This window comes from Gopherus evgoodei, chromosome 7, assembly GCF_007399415.2.
Source record: "Gopherus evgoodei ecotype Sinaloan lineage chromosome 7, rGopEvg1_v1.p, whole genome shotgun sequence".
NCBI lineage: Eukaryota > Metazoa > Chordata > Testudines > Testudinidae > Gopherus > Gopherus evgoodei.
This window is the reverse complement of record NC_044328.1, coordinates 95,973,313-95,985,383: the sequence shown is the minus strand read 5'-3', so window position 1 is coordinate 95,985,383 and position 12,071 is coordinate 95,973,313. Positions and strand designations below refer to the sequence as shown.

Genomic DNA, 12,071 nt, shown 5'->3' with positions numbered 1-12,071 from the left:
TTTCACTTACATGAAGGTATACCGTGCCTGATTCTTATTGTCCTGGAACAGAAAAAAGAGAAGATGTGGCTTAAGTAGACTGCGACTGTATAACCCATCTGGGAAGTAACTGGCAGTAATCCATTGCAATATTCCTTCCTTAATCACTTCCACCTGGTAGAGGGTTGCCATCAGCCTCCACAGCTGGTCATTGCTGGCACCCCACTGCCCTCCCTTTGTATGAGAGTAAAGGGGCTGGGAAAGAGGTTGTCTCCTGGCTGGAGTAGACATTAGGAGCCTCATCTTTGTTCCCTAGCTTTCTTAGGGGATGCTTCCCCATTAGGTCCACTTCCAATTCTGGTTTATCAGGGAACCAGACCCCCTGTGGAATGAGTACCTGCATTGGACTCCTGCAACACATAGGCACCAGCAATTAGCATGGACTGCCTCCTCCCCACCAACCTGATTCCCAGATGAATGGTAATTCCTTTCTCATGTTGGCCAGAAATATATCTGTCCTCATCTGGCAGGTCTACCCCATTGTCACTGAATAACAGACGTAACCAATATATTTTCGTGCGTAATTACCAATCCTCCCCATTTCCCTCTTAAAGGATTTACTACCCTTCTTTTTCCATGTGTCCCAGACAAAGCACAGCCACCTTGAGGATTGCAGGGGTTGCATTTGCACTGAAGCCATTTTACACTGCTGTGTCATTAAAGGGATCTTAAAATGGTGTGTAAATGTAACTTATGCCCACTCTAAAGACCCTTAACAATGCCAGAGCAGTGTAAAGTGGCTTTAGTATAAATGAGAACCAGGACCATTGTCTTCATTGGAGATACTTCTGATTTACTCCATCATGAATCAGACAGTGCTCCATTTTGATAAATACGCAGTGAGGATGTTTTAAGTCCTTTGAATTTTTAAAAAACAATTATACAAAAATATGTATAAATAAACAGTGGGCAAGGAAAAACAAGCATTAACACCCTTACAAACACACAGCCTTCTCACCCCCACAACACCTTCTTAGTAAATTTCCTGTACATTGAGGCAGCTTGCTTAGTGCTGTTGAATCCCAAAAACATTGTTGCAGAATTTGGTACTCAGGCTTGTCTGCATGGAAAGTTTTACCTATTCTACTGATATCCTCCTCTGTGGATGCTCTTATTCTTGTTTAAACCACTTCCTGCACACACAAGCTAATGAGAAAAAGATACTCCAACACGGGGATAAGAGTGTCCCCTATGGGAGGTGTTACACTGGTATAATATCCGTTTAAATTCACAGCTTAGGTTATACCAAAAGGCCCTTCTCCACATTGACGAGATCTCAGATACCAGACTTCTAAGTGGAGCAATGTCCCTCAAAATATGGTATCCGTAATTGCCAACATGAGGTTTTGAGGCTCATCACCTGATTCATATGCTTAATTATGGTGATTACACATGCTATTGAAGATAACTGCACACATTAATGGATGTCTCTTGAAAAATACAAAGTAATCTAAAATTGTAAATATGAAGTTTCTGATCCAGAAACAGTGCTGCTACAATGATTTCATTAACTTCTCCTGGAAAAAAAAAAAGCACTTCTTGCAAGATTTCTGTTCTACAATCTTGTGTTTACTCTAGAGATGGCAATGCATTGAATATTCTAGGACCTTTGTTGAATGTGTGAAAGTAGAGAAAGAACTGACAGGGATTTGTAGGTGATCTTAATGCATGACAGTCTCTGTTAGCAAGAGTCAGGCTAGCTGTAACCCTAATAATGCCGAGATTTGTAGAAGCGAGGATTGTGTGAGGCGAGTAGAAAAGAACTGTGCGAGAAGTTGTTTCGACCTTGTGTAGATAATGTGTAGATAATACGAATGTAGACTGGAGTCTCTTAAGTGAGAAAAACAAGATATCAGGATGACCTGTGTGTAAACAAAATGCAGCTGTTGCTTATTATTGTCTGTAACAAAAGTAAAATGCTGCTGTAATTGTTTACCTGTTGAGAGACCTGTCTAGGAAGGGGAAAACCCTATGTCCTAGTGCACTCTTTCCCTGCTGTAGCTGCTAAACAGAATAAAGTATCTGACTCTGCTGCACCCAACCAAAAAGTGAGAACTAAGTTTTTCTCCGACAAATGACTCATTCGTATAAAGGGTCCAGCCCTGAAGTCCGTATTCAGCAGAACTCCAAAACTAAAACTGCAGGATGTATGAGCTTGAATTTTCTGGGACAACGTGTCACTTCCTGCATTTAAATCCACTGTGTAACAATGAATATTACGGCCAACATCTAACTGCCCAAGGCCTCTGTTCTCACTCTGTACTGCATGTAACTTGCTCAGCTATATTTTATAATGTGTAGCTATCCTCCAGTGATTTTTTTTAAGTCTCCCCTGATATATATACAATCAACATGTTGCTGTTCAACAGGTACTGCCATGGCTGCAGGGGTCTTGCTGCGAAATGAATTGCCTTATTGTTCGTTGGTAAAGAGCAGTGCATATCTTTCAACTATGAGTTCAGGTAATCGTTTTCTTTAATATGCCCTTTAAAAGGAAGTTTAGATGAGTTTTTTTTAAAAGGAATCATCTCTAAAAGATAAAAGCCATATACTTCTGTTATGGCTCGGTTGTGGGGGATAGTGTGTGTGTGGTGTGTGTGTGTGCAGTACAAATAATTCAGTGTGTTACTCAAAAATCACTATGACGTAACCATCTTGACATGTTCCCTTCCATTCGCTTTCTGTTTCTATTAGGTTATAACTTCTTATGTACAAGGACTGTGTCAATCTTTTGTGTTCAGGACATTGTGGGGTGCCACAAAAACAAATAATAAATAGTAACAGTTTTTACAGGCAATAATTATGATTCACCACTTTGGCTGAATACCTCCAAATGGCACTGAAGTCAATGAGAGAATAATGGCATTTTGTCTTCCTCAGTCTCGCCAACTGCTGCTGTACTATAACTTCCTTGAATTTGACATATATAGAAGAAAAATGTTACTGACTTATGAAGATCCATACAGAATTACATCTAAGGAGAAAAATAACTGATGAGCTGAAAGTTTGGTATAGTCATGGATGTAGCCAGCATTTGAACCATCTCTAAAAAAATCCCCTTAATCACAAATGATACTTAAACCAATTATTACCCAAACAAAAATAACTCCTAAAATTCCAACGTTAAGACAGTTGTAAGGCCTTGGAAACAGATTCAGAAGTTAAACTAAAAAAGCCTATAATCACCCCATAACAGACACCCCAAAAACTTGCCTTAGCAGGCCTTCGGGTCTAGAAATCCACTTAATTCAAAGTGCTAGTGTTTCTTTTTTTGAAATTGATAGTGACATGTCAGGTTTTTAAAAAGGGTTTGTAGATAGCAGTAGCCCAGTGGGACGAGGCGAGTGCTATTTTCTATCCTCAGTTAGCATGTGATTGGTTGAGAAAGACATGGGCAACAGCCCCGGAGCAGGCTTTAATACTTCCTCTCCCTCCTGACATCAGCATTAGGCTTGGAACAGGGTAGCAAAGGCTCTTGGGCAACAGTAGCACCCTCCTGCCCTATCACTGGCAAGTGGTAGGGCTGGGAGCAGCACCAAACCTCTCTGTGTGCCCTTACTAGGCAAGTGGCACATCTGTTCAAAGTCTAGTAACATCCTTCCTGTCTGCACCTAGAAGAAAGAGATTATTGCCTGAGGTTTTTAAACTGGGAAAAAACACTTTTTACCTGCCCAGTTTTGTCATGCAAGTTCCACTTCAAGAGGTATCGACTTCCATTGGTGTACGTATGCAAGTCCCAATGACATCAGATGGTAACTGCATATCCAGATTGAGAGTAGAACATGGCCCTAAGAGAGGGCAACAGGAGTAACATGCTTATTGGGTCAGGTTATACTGATTTTTCTTCTGTCTTTTATTTTCTCTACCCTGCACGTCAAGATCTATAAATTGCACTCTAACAGAGAACTGACAAGATGACTATTATTTTAAATGTTTTTTACAGTCCTTATGCCATGCAAGTGACGGTTTGGCCCTGTGATTTTGAGAGTGCTGAAATCTTTCTGGCCAGGACCATCTCCCTCTTTAGCATGGAAGCAAAGAGGGACGCAGCTCATAGCCTGATACCTACCGCTTGAAACTTGAAGCAATCAAATTATATGGCTGCTTTCCCGGTAGTCTGCTTTACCTCAACCCAATAGATCCAAGAACTTTGGTTAATAAAAGCTCTGCTCTGAAAAAATAAACCTTTTGTTTTCAGTAACAAATTGTGTTTTGTTAGTGGCTATGAATGGTCCGTGAGTGAGCAGTCTGCAATTCATCACTGAACAATTTCATTAGCAACACAGTAATCCCCATCATTACAGAACTAACAATGCATTTTGGGGCAGCTAAGTGGAGGGCAAAAGATGGCAGTGGACTGTCAAACTAATCAGTGGGGGAGTACAGCATATTTACTTACAGATTTATAGAAAAGCAGTGCCCCAAACTACATTTTGATTGTATTTTGGTATATAATATACTATGTAGTAAGTTCTGAATGTACAATAACTGCAATTTACTAAAATACTCATTTTGTTTCGGAAAATTGTCTCAGGTCCAGTTGCAGAATTATCTACTTGAAATGCAACTATTCTCATCAGCAGTGGAACAGTTTGTCCCAAGCAGAATCAATTTATATAGAATTTAGCTGCCACAAGGGTAGCTGGCATCAGTGACTTCACTGTTTGTTACTATGGAGACTGCTCAGCCTATCCTGAATAGCTGTTAGATCATACAGAAAGATACACATCTCTGTGTAACTTCAGCATTGAGCAAGTTGGATTTCAGATACAGTTTGTTTTCTACGGCATTCGTAAAGTGTTGCAAGGGGGTGATCGATCATGGAGGGTTCACCCAGGAGGCGCTCAGCTGTGAATATTTTTAGCAACTTTTTTTCAGGGTCGGAGGCATTCTTCCTCTGATCCCTTTCTCCGCATACTCCAAAGGCGCCGGAGCTCAGTTGTAGAGGTCCTCTCGTCATCCACGCACCGTGTTATGGTGGCCATATCATCTGTAAGCCCTGCAGAGCTGAATGCAACTTTTCCTGAGAAAAAAGTGAAGTATTTTTAGATTATTGCCAAAATCATACTTTGGTTTTACAGCTATGTATTATATAACGTGTACTAAAGGTGTATAATCTTATTCAGATGTTTAGATGTATATAATACGTATGAAATATTTCAAGATCATTTTATAGTGGTTATTGTTTTATTATATATAATTGTATTTACTGATATCTTACTCAGGGCTAATCTGTGATTTATTTTTAACTTGTAGAGCATTTCAATTTAACACCTTGGTTTCAGAAATAATTAAAGCAAAAGATAGCTTAATATGTGTTTGTGTGCAGGCATGCTGTACATTTCTAGATAAAAGGTGACCGTGATATTTGCTTCATCGTGGAGGATATCACATATCTATAATTTCATGGAAGAAGGAAACTAAGCTGGTATCAGGAATAACCGCATTAATATAACCTTCAGCGCTAGTATAAGCAAAGAATGGTATTTTTATGTGAATCCTTGCTGCTTAAATCTCTTGAAAATCTTTAATATACTATATTTTTGTAATTTAATCATTTAAAAGTTACTGTATTATATTTTAGGGTAGTGATGATAGTTTGCTAACCTTATGTATTCTGTTTTTCTTTCTGTTGTAGGAAATTTAAGGCGTCCAACTGCAAAATATACTAAGGTAGGGGAACGCCTTCGCCATGTCATTCCTGGTCATATGCAGTGTTCGATGGCATGTGGTGGACGTGCTTGCAAGTATGAAAACCCAGCTCGATGGACGTGACCAAGAACAAGCTATTAAAGGACTTTACTCTTCTGGTAATATGCAGTACTCAATTTCACTAAGCTTAATTATATTACCTCCGTTAGAGAATTTAGGGTAATAAATTTATATTGCATTTTTCTACCAAATATAAACTGCCAAGTTAAGTATAGTATGTACTGGAATAAAAGGTTAGTTACAAATTAATACTTAGCAGTAAGTCATAAAGGCCTTCATACAAAGCCCATCAAAGTCAATGAAAGACACACATTGTCTTCGATTGGGTTCTGGCTCAGATCCAAAATAATAAATACCTGTTTACAGATTACATGAATGTTCTCAACTACAGACATTTTCCCTTGAAATTTAAATACAATTGTTAAAATATGCTCATTGGTTTAGATTAAATGAATGAAAACATGTTATTGAAGATAAAATATTATATCAATAATAATATTGAAATAATTTTTCCATCTGTATGGTCACTGGAATGTATTTTTAAATTAATATTGACATTTTATAAAAATGAGTTAAGAAGAAACATGTAAAATGTCTCTGAATAGGAATACAGAAATTGTGATCTGGGTAGCCATTATCTGCTTAAGTTTTGTATCATGCTCATCACCATGGTATTGAGCACCTCTCATAATGGTATTTTGTTATATAACTTAATTGTTTCAGTGGGATTATAAAGCATGTAATCTGATGAAAGAATTTCAAAAAGGGTATAAATGCACATTGCTAATTATAGATACCTTTTTATCATTTTCAGGAAGCTATATATTTTGATAGATTACCCATGAAATTATCATCACATGAAACATCCATCCAAATTATTAATTTATTTTTTCAGGATAACAGATAATATATTGGCCATGGCTCGACCCTCAACAGAAATTATTGAGAAGTATAACATTATTGAGCAGTTTCAAAGGTAATGAATTTTATTGATAATGAATTGCTCTAGATTTTACTGATATAATCCCCGATCCATTTTTTTTCCTCCTACTTAGATTTGGATTGTTGATAAGGTCCTTTCATTTTAGCAATATGTAGGTAAGCATCCATCTGCATTTAGGAGAAGTGTATGTTTTAGAAAATAATGGCTCAATGAAATTATGGCTGTATATAATGTAACTATTCTGGTCCTTGCTTAAGGTGTGACATAAAAACAGTAATTAACCTTCAGCGTCCTGGGGAGCATGCTAGCTGTGGGAATCCGCTGGAACAAGAAAGTGGCTTTACCTACCTTCCTGAAGCTTTCATGGAGGATGGAAGTAAGTTCCCTCCTGCTGCTTTTCCTCATTAATTACATGTACAGTACAGTACATGCAGATTTTCTGACACACAGCTTTTGGATTAAGAGCAGTTATATAAGGATACTATACACAAAATATAAAAAATTAAGTTTAGCAAAGTCCAACCTTGGATAGTACATTGCTCCCTCTCTCCTGCTACTGTTGGCTGAGATATGTGGTTGGTGTGTTAAATTTCAGTAGAATGAGCAGCTAGAGTAGATAGAAAACTATGCCTGGTAAAAAGATATAGAGCATATGAACTGTGTTTCAGACATGTTTGTGAGTAATGTTGCACTTTTCAAAATGTCTGTTTCTTTGATTTGAAGAGTTTGTATCAATACCATTATTTTCATACTGCACTGAGTGTATCTGCTTAAGGAAGTTAAGAGACATTGAGTTAAGATGTGCTTTTATGCCAAACCGAATGTTACACTTTTCCTATATATAGCTCAGTAATTTTAGTATGAATCACTCGTTTTGTTATACCTTTTCCATTCCAGCTGAGCTTTAGTCTGAAACATCTTAACTACCTCAGCATGTCCATGAAATTCTCGCAGCAAGCTCTCTCTGAAATGTGAAAATAATCTGTTTCAAACAAATATATATAGTCAGTCCTATTAAGATTATTTTTATTTTTTCAGTACTTTCATTTATGACTAGTCATTTCTCTTCTGCATATGGAACAAAAGATTTAACATTGTGTACTAAAGAAAATAATTCTCTCTCTTTTTAGTTTATTTTTATAATTTTGGATGGAAGGATTATGGCGTGGCATCTCTCACAACTATACTGGATATGGTAAAAGTGATGGCTTTTGCCTTGCAGGAAGGAAGGGTAGCTGTTCATTGTCATGCAGGACTTGGCCGAACAGGTATGTGTTCAACTTCAAAAATTAATGTGAACTTATTTTCTATAGGTACAAAATAATGGCAGATATAAATAATTATAGGTTTGTTTAAATTGTATATTTATCACTCTGAGGAGGTATACCGTAAAGTGATTAAACTTGGAAACAAAATTTATTTGTAAAAAATAAGTGTCATTCTGGCAGAGGCAGCAAGAGAACAAAGTTAACAGATATGAGCTGTGAACCAAAGGGTTAGAGAAACTTTGAATCCACGTAACAATCTCCCAGCAATATTGAAACTGTACAGCCTCCTCACCTAGGCAGCTGCTACTCCACATAGTCTCCAATTAAGAAAATAATTCATCTCGTGCTTTTCTGGTCTTGAATACAGTTATCTGTGGTTACCCTCCCAACTCAGACCTTTGGTCTTTGGAGCTTGAGGGTTTCTTTTGGATTTGAAGCTGTTAAAGATCGCACTTTCTTCTGACCCTCCCCAAATAGGTCTCGTTTGCCTGGTCCCATCTCTGCAATAGCCACCATTGCTCTCTGTGTTGTGAGGAGTTTGAAAATGATGCAACTGTGCTGCAAACACAGTTGAGAGAGAAACTGGCATTTTTTAAAATGTGGAGGGAAGCTGGGAAAAACCTTTAAGCACTCAGAGATGGCATTTAACAAAGTTAATACAAGCTAAGGGGAGATTTAATTTCTTATTTAAAAGGAGGGAAAAAGCCCCTAAACCTTAGTCTTCCACTGAGTAGCCACCTCAATTTCAAATTTCTCTTACATCCACAGAATGACAGCAATGGCTGACCTATATCAAGTAAGGGAAAATGGCTAGGAAGGAGATCAGTGAAACAGCTGCAGGCCTCAAATCCTTGCAGGCCAGAAGAAAAGTTCCCATTTTGGAGATCTGAGATACAAACAGCTGTATATGTAAGAAAATAATAAATAGGTAGGCTTAAAAGGAAACAAAAATCCACCTGAGGCTGCAGGAACCTCTCAGGGAACAGGAAGAGCAAAAGCAGGTATGGCTCACCAATCTCCTTTGTAATAATGATGTTCTACATTTTGAATATATTTTAGATTAATGAATTAGCACCAGTGTGCAGCTATTAGAGAAAATGGGCTTTTCTCAGGTATGCTTAAGCACAAGGTATCCCCCGATTTATGCATATAGAACTTCCCCTATAAGAACTACCCTTGAAATCAATGGGAGTCTCTACTTCATTGGGAGGTAAATGAGGCCCCATGTTGTCTGACAGGCACATACTCTGTCAAGGCTATTCTTATGTTAATTTCTTAATTCATTTGAGAAGATTTCCACATATACTTTTGGGTGCATGTACAACATTGACGTAACTTATAAAAGAGAACATAAAAAGTCAGAAATCATGACATCCCAAATCCACATGTTAGTGGCTCCCTCCTACCACCTAGTGCTACCTACTGATCCTTCTGTCCCACAAAGCTTGTCCCACAAAAGCTTGGAACAGAAGACTAGTTTAGAGTATGATTTGAAGGCTAACATTCTGGTTCTGGTGGACCAAGAGTGGATGTGAGTTCCAGAGAACACTTCACTGAAAATGCACTGCCTCTAGCCCCTTTGCAATTAGACCATGTAACATGCCTCTTCTTATTACTGCTTCCATGATATCACATGGAAGAAAGACAGTTTTACGTTCTGAGTTCCCAATGATTTACATGAGTTATCCTTTTACTGGTGGATAAACTAACAGTGGGAAGTTTAATTATTTCCCACTGTACGTACCAGGTACAGGATCAACTTGGGCAGCTAGCAGCACCAGGGGAAACATAAGAGACTGGAAAGTGGTTGAGATCAGGGAGAAAGAAGCAGCAAAGAAAAAGAAGATGGCACAAGAATGGTCAGTGTTGGCCATCTAGGGTATTACCAGTAAACCTAGTACTAAAGCGTTCATCTGTCTTATTGAGACAAGTGTTTATCTAGTTCTTATTGCACTCTGATGTTTGTATTATGATGCAAAATTGCATATACACTTAGTTAGGACAATAGCACACTATGAATTGAACATAAAATACATCCTTATGTGTGTGTGTTAATTTTTATTTTATAAAGTATTAACATGTTAAACCATTTGTCTTTAATTTTCTAGGTGTTTTGATAGCTTGTTACTTAGTTTTTGCAACAAGAATGACTGCAGATCAAGCAATTCTTTTTGTTAGGGCAAAAAGGCCTAATTCTATTCAAACCAGAGGACAGTTAGTGTGTGTAAGAGAATTCACTCAATTTTTGATCCCTCTAAGAAATGTGTTTGCTTGCTGCGAGCCCAAAGCACCATGCAGTACTCTGTCCCAGTATCTGATCCGTCAGAGGCATCTGGCTCCATGGTTATGAGAGTAGACATTCTCAAGTATGTGCCAAAACTTATTCATCTAGTTTGCAAGCTTGCTGTTGGACTTGGCTGAAAACAGGCAATTGGATAGAGGAAGAATTGTTAGATATACCAGATCTCTCTTCTGAATTGAAGAGGCTGTTTCTCAGTTGGACTCTACACAGCTAGATAAAGAGTTAACAAGACAGAACAGTGACACATCAGAGCCATTCTCCCACTCAGTAGTGGGAAATGTCACTTTTGAGACCCAGGATTCTGTTTTCTCCCATGAACGCAAATATGATCCTCTTTGGAAGAGGCGGAATGTTGAATGCCTTCAGCCTTTGACTCATTCAAAAAGACGTCTAAGCTATAGTGACTCAGATTTAAGGAGAACTGCATTCTCCTGGAACAAGGAGAAACTCCATGGACAGTGCCTGCCACAAGTACATTCTTGACAACTTAAGCAGCAGAACACTAGGGAACATTTTTCTCTCTTCAGGCATTCAATCTCCTCAGCTGGATTTAAACAAAGAGGCCTTAGTTCGTAGTACGTTTATTTTCTGGAGTCAAGGTAAATTCAGTTTAGATGGACAAAACAATTTCTATACAAAAAATCGCCAAAAGAAGTGCAGCGTAGTAAAACCTTTTCCTCAGGTTTTGAACGTGTACAACAATGACAGGGAAGCAAGAACATCAAAATGTAGTTCTGCAAAGGACATTGGTCACAGAAAGAAGCGAGAGGACTAATGTATATGGCAGAAGAGTTTGTGCATCTGAGGACTCTGATAATTCTACTTTAGAAGAAGAATCATCTATTGGATATGAAAGTCAAGACAGTAAAGATCTATTGGAAGCAGTTCCATGCATTGTTTTGCAATCAGAATTAAGTCTGGACGCACGCAGAATTTTGGCAGCTAAAGCCCTTGCAAATCTTAATGAATTTATGAGCGAGGAGGAAGTGCAACAGAAGGTTAGAAATGTGGCAGGTACTACTTTTTCTAAACATATTCAATATTGTGTATTTATTACATGTATATTTAAAGTATAAACAGCAGCAAAAATTCCACTGCTAGCTTGTGAGAGAAGTCTCTGACACCTATATAAATTATACACATTAGACAGGCTCTGATATTGAAATTGCCAATCACCTAAATAAAAGGCTCTTGCTTCAATGGAAATATGTGGTCAGAGGTCTGAAGTTTGACAAAACAACTAAAAAAAAAACTAAGCAAAATTTCAATTTACTGTTAGCATCTAACAGAAGGTAGAAAAATTATTTCTGTTTGTGTTTATTCAGTCAATTAAATCAGTTGATAGCTATAGTCATAACATTGTTAGTACATAAAAGTTCCTCAAGATTTTAGGTTAGAGCCAGGTCAGAGCTTTCTCACAGCTAGTCACAGGATTTTGTGTGTAAATAAATAAGAGAATTTAGTAGAAATTTAACTGCTTAAAATCATCAGAACCATATCCTCCGGAACCCATTTGATTTGAAACAGGAATCAGAAGTTGTTTCATATATTCCACGTATAACTGGAGGGCACTGGACTGTACAATGTCGTGTTGCCGTTCTGGTCTAAAGAGCCACTTGCATTGCAGCTGATTAATGTTGACAGTTTTGTAAAACTGTACCAGCCCTGATAGGGTTAACAAAGGTCTGAGAGGCCAAATGGATTACCTGGCATCACCTGCAAGAGGGAGGACCAAGATTAAGAATGAAACCCAGCTGGGGAACGGCTGGGATAGCACTGTAAAGCCAGGAGGGATAGCAGAAGGGTA

At 38.1% G+C, this 12,071-nt stretch overlaps 1 protein-coding gene across 1 annotated transcript in view; it reads left to right on the top strand.

Annotated features, from left to right (window-relative positions):
* Nucleotides 1-12,071, top strand: part of PTPDC1 (protein tyrosine phosphatase domain containing 1) — a 46,009-nt gene that overhangs the window by 22,739 nt on the left and 11,199 nt on the right. Inside the window, 19 exon segments of the mRNA XM_030570300.1 lie at nucleotides 2,409-2,501; nucleotides 5,678-5,811; nucleotides 5,813-5,859; nucleotides 6,647-6,727; nucleotides 6,952-7,070; nucleotides 7,825-7,962; nucleotides 10,071-10,297; nucleotides 10,299-10,322; nucleotides 10,324-10,362; nucleotides 10,364-10,396; nucleotides 10,398-10,437; nucleotides 10,440-10,691; nucleotides 10,694-10,745; nucleotides 10,747-10,777; nucleotides 10,779-10,896; nucleotides 10,899-10,960; nucleotides 10,962-11,033; nucleotides 11,035-11,265; nucleotides 11,267-11,278. Of these exon segments, the coding sequence (XP_030426160.1) occupies nucleotides 2,417-2,501; nucleotides 5,678-5,811; nucleotides 5,813-5,859; nucleotides 6,647-6,727; nucleotides 6,952-7,070; nucleotides 7,825-7,962; nucleotides 10,071-10,297; nucleotides 10,299-10,322; nucleotides 10,324-10,362; nucleotides 10,364-10,396; nucleotides 10,398-10,437; nucleotides 10,440-10,691; nucleotides 10,694-10,745; nucleotides 10,747-10,777; nucleotides 10,779-10,896; nucleotides 10,899-10,960; nucleotides 10,962-11,033; nucleotides 11,035-11,265; nucleotides 11,267-11,278 (1,797 nt within the window). The 5' untranslated portion in view covers nucleotides 2,409-2,416.